At 39.9% G+C, this 19147-nt stretch overlaps 1 protein-coding gene across 8 annotated transcripts in view; it reads left to right on the top strand.

Moving 5' to 3' along the window:
* The window catches only part of LOC134537291 (SUN domain-containing ossification factor), a 65864-nt gene that overhangs the window by 22585 nt on the left and 24132 nt on the right, over positions 1–19147 (top strand). For 3 of the 8 annotated variants that reach the window (XM_063377573.1, XM_063377567.1, XM_063377570.1), the window contains exon 2: positions 18217–18391. The exons of 2 other annotated variants lie outside the window; for them this stretch is intronic. In XM_063377573.1, the coding sequence (XP_063233643.1) occupies positions 18249–18391 (143 nt within the window). In that variant the 5' untranslated portion in view covers positions 18217–18248. The remainder of the gene's footprint in view (positions 1–18216; positions 18392–19147) is intronic. 3 more of the 8 variants (XM_063377571.1, XM_063377572.1, XM_063377569.1) reach the window with 2 other exon arrangements.

The raw sequence follows: 19147 nt of genomic DNA, 5'->3' as shown, positions 1-19147 counted from the left end.
ACTAATAAAATGCTACATGCATAAGGCACGTGCTCGTTCACCGTCGTGGTGCTGGAGGCATCGGTCTCCGGTAAACAGGTGGACATCGGTTTCAAGTAGGTCTCTGTATCGCAATAAGCGACAAAGCCCATACGTTCCTTCTTGGATACATTTGTGAACTCGAGCCATTTGGTCTCCTCAGTCGGGAATACTGACCGAACGGCCGTGTGTTGGCTGCACAAATCAGTGTGGGAGTTCAACTTGTCCGCAGTATGGAAATACTGAAGACAGCGGTCGCAAACCCACTTTGTATGTTGATCACGCGAGAGTTGAGAAGAAAGCAAGCGGGACAAATTCTTAATAGTCACGAAATGGAGATGAGCGGGAGCACCAGACGCACGAATAGCCAAAATATTCACATGGCGATCACATCGCATAGAGGTAATGCAAATCGGCTGGATACTTGCATCAGTGGGTTTGTTAAAATCCTCGTCAATAATCGTTCCCTGATCACTCACGCAAGAATAAATGTTCACGGAAATATTATTGAGACTCTCAAAGATCTTAACCTGATGCAGTGTCATGGGGAACGTCATACCGGTCGTATCAAAAACCTCGAGAGGATTAGGATACGATCCAGTACGAGTAACCATCCCAGCCGCCGGCGTCACACCTGCCATAACGGCATACAGAAAGCACATCTCACGGTCAGTCTCGATGTTTACACAAGCTTTGCGGTTAGACAAAAATGCAGGCAACTTTGTATGCGCGGCCCCCACCGTGAATGGTCGGTATGCAGAGACATGCATGTCGAGATGTTTTACATGACTCAACATCCATCCAGACCCGCGCAAAGCAAACTCACTTACATGCTCCATAAGCACAGAAACTAATGTAAAACTGAAAATTTCTGCTAGGTCCTCACTTAACAAAACAGGGATACTTTTGGAGGCGAAGTGGAAGCTTTCACTGATGGGCCCCTGCACAGGATCCTCCTTAATAAATACCGCGGCCAATGTAAGATAAATTTTGAATGGGCGGAGAACGCCACCCACTACGTCCAGAAAGGGTTCCCTGCACCTGGAGAGAAATCTATTAATGTTGGGGTCGGGCTGGGGAATATCATTCGCGATTCTGGAATCAACAAGTCGACCCTGGAATGCGGAATCTAAAGCGACGGGCTTCAGGCTAGGCAAAGAGGGAGGTGGCATATCCAACGACCTAGAAATACATAGACTGCTGGTACCAACGACCTAGAGATTCGTAACACAAATCCTAAATTTTTAACATACACATCAATATTTAAATAAGCTTCATTTAAATATTGATGTGTATGTTAAAAATTTAGGATTTGTGTTACGAATCTCTAGGTCGTTGGTACCAGCAGTCTATGTATTTCTAGGTCGTTGGATATGCCACCTCCCTCTTTGCCTAGCCTGAAGCCCGTCGCTTTAGATTCCGCATTCCAGGGTCGACTTGTTGATTCCAGAATCGCGAATGATATTCCCCAGCCCGACCCCAACATTAATAGATTTCTCTCCAGGTGCAGGGAACCCTTTCTGGACGTAGTGGGTGGCGTTCTCCGCCCATTCAAAATTTATCTTACATTGGCCGCGGTATTTATTAAGGAGGATCCTGTGCAGGGGCCCATCAGTGAAAGCTTCCACTTCGCCTCCAAAAGTATCCCTGTTTTGTTAAGTGAGGACCTAGCAGAAATTTTCAGTTTTACATTAGTTTCTGTGCTTATGGAGCATGTAAGTGAGTTTGCTTTGCGCGGGTCTGGATGGATGTTGAGTCATGTAAAACATCTCGACATGCATGTCTCTGCATACCGACCATTCACGGTGGGGGCCGCGCATACAAAGTTGCCTGCATTTTTGTCTAACCGCAAAGCTTGTGTAAACATCGAGACTGACCGTGAGATGTGCTTTCTGTATGCCGTTATGGCAGGTGTGACGCCGGCGGCTGGGATGGTTACTCGTACTGGATCGTATCCTAATCCTCTCGAGGTTTTTGATACGACCGGTATGACGTTCCCCATGACACTGCATCAGGTTAAGATCTTTGAGAGTCTCAATAATATTTCCGTGAACATTTATTCTTGCGTGAGTGATCAGGGAACGATTATTGACGAGGATTTTAACAAACCCACTGATGCAAGTATCCAGCCGATTTGCATTACCTCTATGCGATGTGATCGCCATGTGAATATTTTGGCTATTCGTGCGTCTGGTGCTCCCGCTCATCTCCATTTCGTGACTATTAAGAATTTGTCCCGCTTGCTTTCTTCTCAACTCTCGCGTGATCAACATACAAAGTGGGTTTGCGACCGCTGTCTTCAGTATTTCCATACTGCGGACAAGTTGAACTCCCACACTGATTTGTGCAGCCAACACACGGCCGTTCGGTCAGTATTCCCGACTGAGGAGACCAAATGGCTCGAGTTCACAAATGTATCCAAGAAGGAACGTATGGGCTTTGTCGCTTATTGCGATACAGAGACCTACTTGAAACCGATGTCCACCTGTTTACCGGAGACCGATGCCTCCAGCACCACGACGGTGAACGAGCACGTGCCTTATGCATGTAGCATTTTATTAGTTTGTTCGTACGATGCTTCGCTTACCAGATATGCGCACTTTGAAGGGGAGAATTGTGTTGCCGACATGGTCTCTACCTTGATTGATATGACTAAGTGGGTGTGCGCGATTTATGCTAAGACCGTTCCCATGAAAGCCCAGACTCCTGCTGTTGCTGCGCGGTTGGCGAGTCAGACACATTGCCATATATGTAATAAGACACTAGGTGACAAGTCAGTGTTGGACCATGACCACCTGACCGGTGAGATTCGTGGCTATGCGCATTCTAAGTGTAATATTGCATTTAGACTGCAGAAGAACCAACTGGTGGCTATTTTCCACAATCTTCAGAATTATGATGCCCACTTTTTGATGAGACCATTAGTCTCACGTCATATTGCACAACCTGACGGTTCCTCCATTTTGGAGAACCCCGGGGAGGTCAGGGTTATAGGCACGTCTCTTGAAAGTTACAAGAGCATAACAAAGTACATACCGATTACCGGTAATGATGCGAGAGGAGGTACTCGAACAGTGCGTTTAAGATTCATTGACTCCCTTAACTTCCTAACTTCATCTCTGGATACTCTGGCAGGTAATCTCTCGCCTGCTCAGCTGAGCCTCACTCGTGTCCAGTTTCCAGAAGACGCACAGTTTGATCTAGCTCGTAGGAAAGGGGTGTTCCCATACGATTTCGTCACTAGTATGGCAGAACTGCAGACGACCTCACTACCCCCTAGGGAAGCATTTCATAATGCTCTTAGTGGGACTGACGTGAGTGACGGGGACTATGCTCACGCTAGATCTGCGTGGAATGTTTTCCACTGTAAGACTTTGAACGATTACGCGTTGCAGTATTTGAAGGTGGATACGTGTTTGTTGGCTGACGTGTTCGAGAATTTCCGTTCAGTTTGTTGCCAGTCCTATGGCTTAGATCCGGCGCACTACATTACGGCCCCATCACTTGCGTGGGACGGTTTGTTGAGCAAGTCTGAGGTGTGTCTGGAATTAGTCACCGATCCAGATATCTATCTTTTCTTGGAGAATGCTGTTCGGGGTGGGATCACCAACGTTAGTCGGCGCTATGCGAAGGCTAACAATGTTTACATGAGCGATTATGACTCCAGCCTGCCGTCTTCCTACATCTGTTATTTCGATGTAAATTCTCTCTATGGTCATACGATGCTTGGTAAGCTTCCGGTGGGCAACTTCCAGTGGGTGCAGGAACTCGAATATGCAAACTGGAACTTTAGCACCATGGACACCGATGGTGACTGCTCATGTTTTATAGAGGTGGATCTATCCTTTCCGCGTGAATGTCATGACCGGCTATCAGACCTGCCGCTTGCACCCGTGAATGGCGTACCGGTGAACGGCAATATGTCAAAGCTCTTATTGACACTTGAACCGCGAAAGAACTATGTTTTACATGCAAAAACACTGCAGCACTACCTTACGTACGGGGCCGTTCTTGACAATGTTCATCGTGTTTTGCGCTTTGAACAAAAATCCTGGATGGCGTCGTACGTACGGTATAATCTGAATTGCCGTGCTCAGGCAGCGAACCCCTTTGAGAAATCCTTCTATAAATTAATGAATAATTCCGTTTTTGGCAAATCTTTGCAGTCGCCGCGTAGGGAGCGTGACATACGTGTGGTTTCGCGGTACGATACCATATATGGTGCGGCAGAGTTGATAGGTCGTCCGTCATTTAAGGCAAGGCGGATCGTCGATGAGAATCTGGTCCTCATTGAGTTAGCCAAAGGTTCGGTAACCTTCAACAAACCCCTTTACACTGGTGTGGCCATCTTAGATTTATCCAAATTGCATCTCTATGATTTCCACTATAACTATATGCAGGTTAAGTTTCCCTTTCCATCTCTGCACCTGCTTTACTCAGATACCGATTCTCTTCTGTACCACATCGAGTGTCGCGATGTGTATTCTTCGATTCTCCCCGATTTGGCTTCTCGATTCGACACTTCGAATTATGCTCCAGATAATGCTCAAAGGTTTCCATCAGTCAACCACGGCATGACTGGTGTCATGAAGGATGAAGCCGCTGGACGCATCATTACTGAGTATGTTGGTCTTCGCCCCAAACTTTATGCATACAAGATGGACGATGGTGCTTTTACGCTTAAAGCCAAGGGTGTGAAGGCCAGTGTGCTCAGCTCGCTACTTTTTGAGCAATATCTGGATTGCTTGCAAACAAATTCACGGGTTTGGGGGACTCAATATCATTTTCGTTCACGAAATCACATTGTTTGTACTGAACGCGTGACTAAGGTGGCGTTGTCATCAGGTGACGACAAGCGGAGCATTTCCGATGATGGAATTAGCACGCTTCCATGGGGACATTACCGTCTAGATCCCTGAACCTGAGTTCCCCACATAATAAGAGATTCTAACTTTTTTATTTTATTTTATAATTTTCCAGTTTTTTTGTACTATCCTCATACCTTGGTACGCTCAATAAGCATTGCTGCTCCGAGTCGAGTTGTAGGAAAACAACAGCGCTGCAAACTCCTCCTCCGCTCGGAGTGGCCAACTGGGTAGATGGCAACCAACTTCGATTCATTGCCTCCCCCTTCAGCCATAAAACATTAAGAATGTTGGACAGAACTCATGCACTACTGTACTGCGCATGTGGAGATAAAACCATCGGTATGTTTAACATGTAGAGATTGCACTCATCTTATTTACACGGTTCAGATAGTGAATCTGATAGTTTTCTTTAAATGCTAGTCTGTTTAATAATTTAAAGTAAATTTGAGTCTATCCTGATTTTAAATGCTAATGTGGTTAAACTTTGTTGCATGTCATCTTTCCGTCAAGACCAGGTCAACTATAGTCTTCATTCTGTCTCTGACAATTCCATAATGAACATGGCTGCTTTTGAGGAAATGCGCGATTGCATTGAATATGCGCTTCATGCTTGCATCGGCATGAATATAGATGCGATAGTACACCATCTAGAGGTCTCCGCGATCAATTTGTTCGCTGCATTTCCAGAGGAATACGAGTTTCTAACATACCTTTACAACGGTATTATAGCATGCTTTGAAGCTGTAATGGAGGCTCAAGAGCAAGTGGAGCCAGATGATGGAGTGGACAGCGGCTTCGGAGAGAGTGACGGTGAAGCATAATGCTTGCGCCCTTGTTAAACATGGAAAATAGGCCTCTCGGGGAAACTCGCCATGTATAAAAAAAAGGAGTTAACGCATCTAATGCTGTACCTCCTGAGACATAGTCTCTAAGGTGATGTGGAAAGCAGCATACCACTATAAATTCAAACACAAGTTTTTTTTTTTTTTTTTTCAGCTTACACTCCAGAGAATCTTCCGCCACGTCGAGATGAAGAGAATGAGACTACACATCATAGTTATAAATTCACTATCACTAAATAATAATAATGAGCTTACACTATTATTAAATGCATTACAGGAAAGCTAACACTAAAGTATGCCTATAAGAAAAAATTTCTTATGCCTGCTTCTGATGCATATAAAGGAACACATATCATGATCATTCAATATGGTGCACTCTGTGCATGTAAGGGAACAATCTTTTCGGTGCACTCTGTGCATGTATTGGAACGAGTCCTTGGGTGTATCATGTGCTTCCAAGATGGTGGGGCTGTTGAATCCAAGATGGCGGAGAATTGTTTAAAGGTTGTAATATTTTTTTAAATTTAAATATCGCGCCCTCTGGTAGCAACACTTGTTACTAAATATATCGATTAGCATTCGACCTATCGAATGGTGCTGCACCCTGGCAGCTGAAATATGAAATAAATGTAAATATATCGATTAGCATTCGACCTATCGAATGGTGCTGCGCCCTGGCAGCTGAAATATGAAATAAAAGTAAATATATCGATTAGCATTCGACCTATCGAATGGTGCTGCGCCCTGGCAGCTGAAATATGAAATAAAAGTAAATATATCGATTAGCATTCGACCTATCGAATGGTGCTGCGCCCTGGCAGCTGAAATATGAAATAAAAGTAAATATATCGATTAGCATTCGACCTATCGAATGGTGCTGCGCCCTGGCAGCTGAAATATGAAATAAAAGTAAATATATCGATTAGCATTCGACCTATCGAATGGTGCTGCGCCCTGGCAGCTGAAATATGAAATAAAGATGGCGACGGTGGCACACTCTGGTAGCCAACTTGAGAATCACGATGGCGGCACCTCTGGCAACTAATTTTTGAATTTGCCGCGCGATACTAGCGACATCTACCAGCCAACTTGAGAACCAAGATGGCGGCGCCTCTGGCAACTAATTTTTGAATTTGGCACCATCTGGTAGTCTGTGCTGGAATTAAAGATGGCGGCTGTATAATAATTTTAATTTCAAATGTGGCGCCTTAGGTATGCATTAAGGAAAACAAAAACACCCTCCCCCATTTATTATAAACTTGCCGTCAGTACGTAGCATATATAGATTATTTATTCCACCATATTCCAATTGGTCTCGTGGTCTAGTGGTCAAGGCGTCCGCCTCGTAACCACGACATCCTGGACGTTTTCACGTCCCATGGATCGAATCCCAGCCTCGGCACTGAAAATATTTTAGTTAAAATAAAATAATACCTGCTGCTACCTGGTGGCGACCAACAGAACTATATGACGTCACACAAGATGGCGGCCTCCAGCAGCCGAAACAAGATGGCGACCAGGAAAAATCAAGATGGCGGCCTCCAGCAGACGAAACAAGATGGCGACCAGGAAAAATCAAGATGGCGGCCTCCAGCAGACGAAACAAGATGGCGGCCAGAAGAAATCAAGATGGCGGCCTCCAGCAGACGACACAGAATCATGACATCACGATTCGAAGTTGGTGGAAATTTCTAGAAATACAAAATGGCGGATTTGCGGATTTGCGATTTGCGGATTTGCGGATTTGCGGATCTCCGGATTAGCAGATTTGTGAATTTGCGGATTTGCGGATTAGCCACTGGATTAGCGGATTAGCCACTGGATTAGCGCATAAAAAACTGGATTTGCACATAAAAAACCATAAAAAATGCGTAAAAAACCATAAAAAATGGGATAATCCCCGGATTACCCCGCTCCCCCCTCGCCTATGTTCCAGAGTCGGCACGCTCTCCCTACTAATACCGATTAACTAAGAAATGAATACACGCTTATTCTGAAGCCTACTGTACATTTAGCATTATATATTATAGTAGTGACCAAAATTGATATACGTACTGTCTGATTCAGCTCGGTGGTTAGTGTGACGGCAACGCATGCGAAACTGCTGTTTATACTGTTTTGGGTTCGGTTCTCCAACAAATAGAATTTTTCTTTCATTCTGTAAAGTGATTTAGAATTTATTTCCATTCACAAAAAACTGAAAAAAAAATATAATTATGTGGCTTTTTTATAGAGTAAACTATAAGAGTTTTGTTTATCGCGCATTACTTTATCACTGCAATTTCCGGTAATATCGCATGACTAAATAAAACCTTTTAACTTAATTGATTGTGAAAATATGAAGAAATATTAAAAAAATGTAAATCTTGAAAATAATAATTAAAATATTACATACAAAAATAATATCACTAAGTAATATCTTGAGTATGCTGATAAATGTAGGCAAAAGAAAGTTAAAAATTAATATTCTACCTACTCTAGAGAAATTTGAAGTCTTTAATTGTTTTAACAAAAATTAAATTACGTAATTACGAAAAAATCTCAAAATAATTGTTTAAGGGGTGAATTTAACTCACAAAATGTTTTGAATTTGGTTACAACTTCATGACCTAACCCACTCTGCTACGTCTTTGTTACAATACCCAATAGTAAACGTGAAAACTGTGTGTAATATAGTTTGTCCTATATACTTGAATACTAGGTAGTTAAACATAAAAGGTTAGGTATTTTAATTTACTTAAAGAATAATGTAAGTAGTGAATCAACAGTGAATGAGTTCCCAGCTTACGCGTAACTGTTGCCATCACGCATCGAAGCTGTGAGTAGCCGCTCGTGTTTTCAGTTTCCGAGAGTCCAGTTGCAGCGAGAATCGAGACGCCACACGTAACTTAGAATACCAAACATGTGAAATCTTCCCAAAATCGTCATTTCGAAGTAACTGATATTATCCCCCCCCCCCCCCCGGGGCTACCCGCGGACCGCGCTCTCTTCAGCAATGAGGGCCCGTCATGTGGGGCATTCATGGATGTGAGATATCGGTGTGAGGTAAACCGCAGGTAAAATTAACCCAAAAATATTTTTTCACACTTTTATGTTATATTTAAAGTATGCCAAAAATTTCTTATATATTTTGTAACGGTGAAAAGGTTTGTCAAATAATAACAAACAATAAAATAATTTTGTGTACTTAATTTTTGTGATTCCAAAACTAAATTGTTAATTTGTATTTTTTTTTTGTTTCCTTAAATTTTTTTTCGTCAGTGAGAGCGTGTTATTGTTGGGTTTTTTTTGAGCACTTCTTAAACCAAGTTTTTTACTAGACTCAAAATTGAGTTTGGAGCCATAAATAATAATTAGTATGCTTGGAGTAGATTTTTCAAATTTTTTTGTGTTTTTTTAATCTCAAAATTGAAGGTACGATTCCGAATCGTGGTGATGACAACGCAAAAATACACCAGGGTTGATTCTAATCTACCGTCTGTTAAAATATTGTTAGTTGCCATCGTCAATAAAACGATTGCAGTACACAGCAAGGTATTGAAATTTAAAGTAATTATCTCGACGGAGACATTATTTACGCATATTCATGTAAGTATTACTTAAGCAAACACATTGTAACTCATTCAGTGTGTTTATCAGTTACCATTATTCTCTGTTGAGGCGGAATGAAACTGCAAGACGCGTGACAGCTTATGATTATTATTTTTCAGTCTGGTATTGCGTCGTAGCCTTTGAAGATCCCTGTGCTATGAGTGACCTTGGAAAACTGCGCATGTTTGCAGAGTCGTGTAGGGTGGCGGATGTTGCTTGGTTCGGGATTGTGTTCAAACGAAAATCCCTTTCGTCTCGCCCCACAGGCGCAGGTAGTTCACATTGCTGTACTTAGGAATAAAGATAGGCCGAATTCTTTTTGAACCACCCCTTATAGTAATAGTACTTAGTTCTTATCAAAACTTGTTTCAGACAAAATTGTTATAAATTTAGAATGTTTACAATAAATTCTAATGGATTAATGCTACGCCTACTAAGAGAGTCATGAAATATCTTTTCCTAAACCCCTATTTTTCGATTTTTTAAGATGATTATTATTGTTACCCAAAATACAATTAATTTTTTTTTCTTCACCACTTAGGCGGGAGACTCCCGATTCTCCACTCAGCATCCGCTGCCTCGATTGGACGTTCCAATCTTCCGCGAATTTATTGTAGAGTTACTCTTGTGGTGTTCGGAGTTTTAATGTGTTTTGGCTTTCGTACCAATAATGTGGAACTATCCCGTACAACCTAACATAGGTAAATAATTACGGTATTTTACCAGCTTTCTTCACCGGTAATTTTTACATAAAACATGTGGTTAAGCGCACATCTCTTAGGCTCTACCCTCAGTGGTTGCTATAATTTATAAAGTTTTACCTGTACGCAGTAGCCATTGGTGTTTGTGATACAGCCAGGACATGTTTCATACGTTATATAAGATGGCGTTGTCAAAATTGTGATGTTGCGATGTGTACCGTGCCACCGCGTGACCTCCCAATTGCGAGAGTAACACAAAATCAGTGTGTGTTTATTATTATTCATTCATTCATTTATTTCTGAATGGCCTCTACAACGCATGATTTTTATTTTTCGCAAAATTCAAAATTATGATTTGGAAATTGGTGTATCTATGTTTATTTTTTCATACCCGTCAAATTATACATTTTCTTAATGCCTACATTTGTTTTAAACCTACAGAATATTTGACATGTTTGTCATAAATTTGGATATTTTCTTTTATTTTAAAACTTGCTTGTTCTGCATTAGTTTCGAAGTGCCGACGATGAATACTTTAGTAAGTAGTTCACAAATATTTCAAGTTAAACATACGGACTTCAACGAAGAATGCACTTCACAGCTCCTGTGCGGTGTTGTAGGCGTGCACGAAGCAGCAAGAACCGAACTTTACAAACTTTTATATGTTTTGTAAATACTTCAATATGATTATTCTAGCTTCACGTTCAAATTTGAGAATTTTGAAATGCCATGTAAAATCAATTAATATTTTCTGAAAGAAATTCAAACCATTTCTTGAAGTAGCCAGGGACATTGCAGTTAAACCTAAAAAGTTTCATTTTTTCAATAAATTAAATTCTTATTTGTACAACCCAAAAACGTAAAAAATGTAACTTTGGAAGCTAATTATACCAAAAGTACGCGCTTTATATATTTTCCATTTCGTGAAAGTTAAACAATTGAAAACGTCTACAAGTTTATCTGTAACTACTGTAAATATAAAATCTGGACCTGAAATGGGAGGCACCCCCTTAACCCAGCACCCTCGAATGCACAAATATATCAGTTAATTTACTAAGATTTAGCCTATAATCAGTATTTTTCGTATGTTTTCAAGAAAAAAATTTTTGTACAGTGCAGCAGCAGATGTCCTTCTTTGCAGCCGGCAGGGTGAGCAGATATCATAGCGTAACGGAAAACCAATAGTGAAACGCTCAGGAGTGGGGTGCTCGATGTGGGTCAGGGGGAGGGGAATAACGAATAAAGTAGTCAGACAACTAACTGCAAGACACTGCAGGTTACTCGTTGCCAATGTTTGGTTTAATTGTGGATCTCAATAGTGTTTTTTTATTGAATGCAAATGTATCATATTTATTGTAGCTATCAAATTTCTTGCCGAAAAAAAAGATAGCAAGCAGCAGCAGCGCTCGGTGGCATATTGGCGTTAACACTTGCATACTTGCACACATTCTTACACGCTCGCACGGATGTTTCAAATTATTTGTGCACCCTACAGACTTCCTATCCACGTATCTGCGAAATTTCACTTATAACACGCGCGGGGGACGAACGTTTTTTTTGTCGTAAAAATGTCAAGGTAGATGAGGTGTGTTGCATGGGGTTGGTTGGTGCAGGCGGGAGTCGCTGACCGCCGGTCACGCCTATATCGCGGGAGGAATCCCGGCACAATGGCGTCCGTGCCGGCGCGCAGTCTGCATGTCGCGACCACGCAACACTCCGTGGCCTGGGATGTCGCCACCTCACTCTGTGCACAGATCACGTCCACGGTCACCTTACATTATCTCATTTTTTTTTCGAATTAGGGGGTTTGAAAAGTTGACTTTTAATATTAGGGAGGGGCCTGACAAGTTTATTTGTCCCTGAGCTGTTGGTTCCTCTCTCTGGGATGAACACTGCTGGTTGCCTGCTGTTCAGGCGTGCCGCGTGCTGGTTCTTCGGCACCCCGAACATGTCCGCTAGGGCCGGGTGTAGTCACACGCCTAAATACAACATATATGCCTATACGTACCATAAAAATGCACATTTCTCAAATCTAATATATTTAATTTCAAAGCTAAAATCTTTTTTTTTTGGATAGTCAAAAAATTGAAATATTGCATTTTTATTACTGTACTCCGTTTCACTCAGATTGCAGCTTATTGCGCACGCTAAGCCAAATCTCTAACACATTATGCATTTTGGGAGATGTGTTTCTTTAGAATTCTGATTGCACAAGAAGCATTTTAAGAACTCATGTCGTAATGTATATATATTTTATAATTTATTACATTCGCTAAAGCTGAGTTGTGATGTGGATATACGCACGTTTGTAAAGGCCGCGGTACCTTGTGAAACCTGACTGCTGCGTGGCCATTGTTTATGCTTATCGACTGCGTAAGTACTTGTAGATATGAGGTCATTTTTTATAATTAACACTTCTCGCGAAACTTTCACGACTACGATGAGAAATAGCTAAGTATTTGAAACACTGTGTTAGGCGATAATTGGCGTATCTTATCACCAGTTCCATCTTTTGACATGTTTAATGGTAGGTACATGTTAAGTGTAGTTCTCCTTTTATTTAAGAACAATTTTAGCCCATTGAACAAAGGAAACGCGTTAAATTATTTATGTTAAACTATTTTATTAGCCGTATTTTGCGTAAAAGAAAATTCCCTGACAGAATTTCGCCAGGGTTTTGCCTCGTTTTACTTAAATACGTTAAAAAAAAATTTCTTTGGAAATGTTGTTGCCATAGGCTACTTATTTTTAAAATGTTTTACTAGATGACGTCTATGTGTGTAGCGAGGTGATTCACCTAACGCTCCTCCTACCTGTGCAGAGCTTCAAAACAAATCACGCGATTTGAAAACTACTCACGATATCAGAGTTCACGAAAAGCACTGAAGAATGCGCTGAGGGCGGATGAGTAGCTCTGTTTCCGTCGTTTGAAACTGTGTTTTTAGGAGAATGAAAACAGCTAAAGCACGTGTTTTCAGAAAACATTTTAATCATAAAACACCCGCAGAGATCCTAAAAGCACTCGAGGGACTTTAATTAAACTTTCATTTCATTTCTCGGCAATATAATGTTACGATCACACCTCAAAGCTCGTAGTTTCCCTGTGCAAGACGAGAAGACTGCACGCCAGTTCAAATCCTTGCGCTTAGAGGCGATACCGCGCTAAAAGCACCAGAGAGCTTCATGCCTCATTGACGCAGAAACGCCCCTGACTGCCCAGCAGCATTCCGCCTGAGGTCCGACCTGTGTCTGGGTGGACTGGGCGAGGTGCCACCGCACATCTGCAGAGTTACCCCAGCGAGCGTCTAGCTCAGCACTTCACCCAGCTCGAGCACAGGCTGTAGGGTGACGTCACTGCAGCCCGGCTGAGATTACAACATTACAAGTGCAATTACCAGCAACCGTACAAGTTTAACGATACGCGCAGATCATTTTTTGACGTGATAACGTCTTATAAATCGACGAACGCCGGCTGCGCGCACGAAAAATTGCCACGTTCCGCCTGAGCCGAGCGTGCAAGAACCGGCCAACCACCGTGCGAGAAAATCTATAATATCAAACAGGTTAAGGTGGGCTTTTGAACTAATTGTTCGTGATTATATTTAAACAAATTATTGAAATTATATTTGCAAAAAACTGTAAATATTTGAAAATTAAAAAGTATGCAATTTTTCATCAATGTTTTCTTATGACGTTATCACGTACAATTATCGTCCGTAAACCGAATTTACAGACAACCCCCCTTTTTTAAGGTTATTGTCATGTTAACGGTTAGTCATTAAATTGTTTTTGTAAATTGTGGGTTTTAATAAGTTGTGCATGGAGTATAGTTTGTGTAGCGTGGACTGGAGGTAGTCAGACGTGGGCGTGGCCGTGACCTTGGCTGGTGGCTCGGGTGGCCCCCAGGTCTCCTTGGAGCCGCCACATCCCGACACTCGCCGACACTCGCTAGCCTACACGCGGTGGCGCGTGGCTTCTCCACGTGCATATACCATTATCAATATCCCGTGGTGTTATGCCATATTTGTTAAGATTCCTCGCTACCAGAGATAAAATATGAACATTACTCAAATTTACAACAGCGTTTCCAAGAAATAAACAACAAGCATTTATAGCAGTCTGTCTGAAATTAACAATCTAAATGTTAACTATGACGGCAATATCTTTTGTATATTACAAATACAAATTAAATGGTTACCGGGGATATTTCTTTTACGTAAAAATTGCACGAGTCGATTGAAAAACATAATTCTGTAAATGACTACTGACTTTCACGGCTCAAATTTCAAGTCTGTTTATCGACACTCGATAGCAACACTGGAAGTCACTGTTCACAAGCTATGTCCCGCCGACCATGCAGCTGGTGTCCTGGAGGCAGGCAAAGACTCGCAGCACGAGTCACGACCTGGGCGACTGCGACCGGCGTGCAGTTGGCGAGGCTGATGGCCGGGAAGCCTTCTTCTCACAGACGAGAGAGCCAAACGCCCGATCGTGCATCTTCGGGTTTTTTTTGTTCATTGTTAGCTACATTATAAATACTTAAAAACATTGTGGACGGTTGATTTGGTTAGGATAGCTACATTAAAGATACTGTGAAATCATGTAAACGATTTCCTAGCCCTGGATAGCTACATATTAAAAAGTTATTTGCTAAGCAACCATAAAATGATTTTACAGTATTTTTAATGTAGCTATACTTACCTAATATAACCAACCATCCACAATGTTTTAAAGTATTTATAATGTAGCTAACCTATCCCAATCGACAGTAAAATTTAATGCCACACCGGTTTATACAATCAATGAGATAGAACAGAAAAAAAAGCGAGCATGAACCTCAAGGAACTTCGGGTGTGACTCTCTCATCTGTGAAATGAAGGCTTCCCCTAATGGCCGCTCTCCCGCCCTCCGCTCTCTTGCAGAGCCAACTGCATCGTCGTCCCACTGGTCGTGATTTGTCACTGCGAGATTCGCAACTTGTCTGGTAATCCTGCCAATTCTCTGAGGGTTATTGGTTCGACTGCCGTGCGTTCATGTTGTGCCAGATAGTTTTTTATATTATTTATTGTGTTTCGTATGAAATTTAAATTCTTGAATATCCCAGTTAGGCGAAAATTGTTAGGTTAGGATGTCTGTGATTGCACTGGCCTTTTCTTCATTTATGTATACCATACCTTGTGGTGTCGTGATGGCTGGAGTGGTTAATTTTTATGTTTACCTCTCAGATGTTTGTTAGTCGCCACATTTTACTGGGATTTTGTGTCTCTTCTGCTGTGGCATTATTCCAGTTTTGAATTATAACTTCAGTTAGTTTTTGTTTTATTTGCCTTTGTAGTCTGTTGAATTGTTTTAAAGTGTTGGTTTCTAGTTCTTTGAAAGCGATTTCTGAAGTGCCGTGCTTGGGCTACTAAGAAATCTATTTCTGGGTAGTGTATTGCTATGTACTGTTTCTTAGTTAGAAAGGTGGTATTTTGTGTTATAGTTTCTTTTATGGTGTCTGTAAAGTGCTTTATTTAGTTATTCAGGTCTTCTTTCTCATCTATTTGTGAGCTTGGGGGAATCCATCCATTAGATCTAGTTTATAAGTATCCCATATGGTGATTGGTGTTTTGGAGGTGGAAGGGTTGTATGTGTCTAGGGTTACTTTAATAAATACTGGGAGGTGATCTGAATCCAGTTCATCTAGAGTCTCTGATTCTGTTTGTGCATTAGGAGTGTTAGCTAGAGTTCTGTCCAAAATATCACTTAATGTGCCATTATTCCTGAACTCTTCATATTGTAAAATGTATTAAGTGATTTTTTAGACATTTTAGGTTCACATTTTAAAAATTATGTATCACAACTTGTGCTAATGGCATGAATATGTTAATAAATGTATGATTAACATGGTTTAATCTAATAGTAAAACAATAGGAGCAATTTTATAAGTGAAAGGAAATTTCAACTTATAAATAAATTTGATATGAATAAATATTTTCTATTTTATAATGTATGTAACAACAAAAAATACTCTTATCCATCTTCCAGAACTTACTTTTTTAATGGGAAAACTAAAACCACCTTTTTCGTTTCACCCGATACGTGCCGTGTTGACCTTGAGTGCTGTTTGTCTGGTCATCCTTGTGTGGCTTCCTTGTAGAATGTCAAGTTCAGGTTCAGACACGTCCCGTCGCGTTCCGTTGGTCTCAATAGCTGAGGGGTCTTAATGGATTCATCTGCCCCTCACACTAGTCACTTCTGAGGCTGCTTTTCTTTAGATTCGTTCATGTTCATCTACATATATTTTAAGGTTGTATATTGTAAAAACATTACATATAACTTTTTACAACTTTACTGTTCATCTAAATTACTCTACTTTCGTGGGACGGGAGAAGTATAGTAACTAAAATACGTCATCTTTTAGTCATACTTTTAGGCCAACAATATTAGGTAGATTTCAAAGAAATAATACCTATCGTAGTCGTTACAATGATGTGACTTTTGGAAAATTTTCATATATTTTTTGTGTCGTGGTCCATAGACCCCAAAACCATCTTCAACTCAAAAGTTTATATATATATACACACATATATATGATATATATTATATATTTATATATGTAATATATATTTATATATATTATATATTTTAAGTATTATATATATTGTAGTGAAATAAAAAATAATAATAAATTAAAATACAAATAATAATTAAAAATTACAATTACTTGTTCAACAAAGCAGAAGCTGTTTTTGTTTTTAGTTTTTATTTTTATTTTCATTATTATTTTTGTTTTTTAATAATTTTTATGTGGTTCATTGATCTTGATTTAGGAACATGTGCTTTCGTTTTTTCCGTGTGCTCCTAGCGATTCCTGGCGAGACTTATCCTGATTTTCTCCGTGTGCTTCTGATTATTTCTGAGAAACTAATCTCAGCATGAAAATTTTTGTACTAAATGAGGCATGCAATTGTATTCAGAGTTTCGTAAAAATTGCTGAATACCTGTGACAATAATAAGCTGCACTAAAAAAGATATAATAATAAAAATGTAGTATTAAAAGAATCTCAAGAAACTAATCTATTTAATAATATAATTTCACCTATTAAAATTAATGAAAGTGGATCAGCCATATTATAAGATCTTAATAAAATCACCATAATGATAAACTAGGTATAAAATTAATTAAACCTTTAATAATAAATAAACTACAACTACCTAAACATTCATAAACTATTTTAGCTAAACAAAACAAACCAGAGGAACATAAACCATGAGCAGTTATCAAAATCAAAGAACCAAAACCCCTCAATAATTAAAAGATAAAATACCCCCTTATACAAAACCCATATGAATTACAGAAGAATAATCAATTAATGATTTTAAATCACTCTGACAAAGACAAACAAAACTAATAAATAAACCACCTAATAAACTCTTTCTAATTTAAATAAAGTTATAAAAAATACCAGAAATAATTAATAAAGAAAATACATGTAACAAACCACAACCTCCTAGCTTCAATATAACCCCTACTTTTTTAATTAAACTTTAAATAAATTTGTATTTAAATAATTTTCATTTCCTGTGTTTGTGTTTAGTTACAATTATTTGCTCTTGTTTTGTTTCAATAAAATATATTTGTGACATATATTTTTAAAAATTAATTTTGTAAAAAGGCACGGGTGGGGAAAAAAAATGGTAATTTAGTCAGGGACAGAGTGCCCTGAACCAGTAAAAAAGGTATCAACCCTGTGGGTGTTTTTACTAATGACTTAGCCACAGGATCACATTCGAGGCATTTTGATTTGTAAGGGGACTCACATATATGTACAGACAGGTAGAGATATACAGATTTAGTAATAGAGATAGATATAGAGGGATATAGAGAATAATATTTCGGCATTGCCTACGTTATAGCACTTAATAATTAAATTTTTGCAAATGGTTAGTAGTTTAATGAAGTAGCTTGGCTTCTGGGTTTTAGCCGTGTCCTTGGCTACAACCCTACTGCTCCCTGATGATGGTGACTGCAATATCGACCGAAACGTCGGTGAATAATTCGCCAAGGACACGGCTACAACCCAGAAGCCAAGCTACTTTAGACAATAGCCGTGAAAGCCTGCGAACATTATTAGTAGTTTTATGTTTAAAAATTATTAATTCCATGTGTATAACCAAGAGAAAGGTCGCTGATGAGTGAAGCGAATGGTGCAGTACAGGCAGGAGTGTCTGCAGGCCACTAGGCCATGGAGGGCTCTGCACCCTGCAGCCTGGGGCAGCTGATGTGCTCCCGAGGGGAGCGTGCTGCGTGCCACCTGCTGCAGCTGGCAGCCGTGTACGTGGCGCTGGTGTGTGCGTGCTGGACTCTGCAGTCGGGCCTCTACAGCCGGTGCGCACTTCCCTCGCTCCCTCATGGGAACAAAGCATTCAACTGCATTCCATCTGGTCTCAAGTTCTCTTCTCATATCACCAACTCCTAAATATTTCCTCTGTATTAAAAAAACATATTAGTTTCTCATTTTATAAAATTTTCAAGCCTTTAATTTTTTTTTTATAATTTAACGCCACAATATTCTGTAACTTGAAATTGTAATTGGCTGATTATTATTATGTACAGAACCTCCCAGCTGAGTGCATCCTTGCAATTTAAAATAAGCTCTTAAAATGTAGTGAAAATTGTGCTTCTGTAATATCGGAAAACACCCCAAAGTGGTTAATGCATCAGCTACTGTGATGTATTTTCCTCAGAGCTGTATCATATTTATTGCTCTTTCATGGCAACAGAAACCATCTACTATAAAATCTATTTCAAACGATCATTTTCACGTAATCATATATTTACTGGTGAGATACATATACACACATACACAAACATACACAAACACATACAAACACATACAAACACATACAAACACATACAAACACATACAAACACATACAAACACATACAAACACACACATGCATACACATACACACATGCATACATACATACATACACACATATATATACACACACACACACACACATTGATCATTTTAAATTGTAAAATCAAAAATATATTTCACGGTAACCTAACATTTCCATTTATTCATACAGTTTAATACTACTATAAGCATTTTTCACCTCTTTATACTTTGTAGAAT

The sequence above is a fragment of the Bacillus rossius genome, chromosome 12, assembly GCF_032445375.1.
Source record: "Bacillus rossius redtenbacheri isolate Brsri chromosome 12, Brsri_v3, whole genome shotgun sequence".
In the NCBI taxonomy this organism is placed as follows: domain Eukaryota; kingdom Metazoa; phylum Arthropoda; class Insecta; order Phasmatodea; family Bacillidae; genus Bacillus; species Bacillus rossius.
The sequence above is the reverse complement of the archived record's forward strand: the minus strand, read 5'-3'. Positions and strand labels throughout refer to the sequence as shown.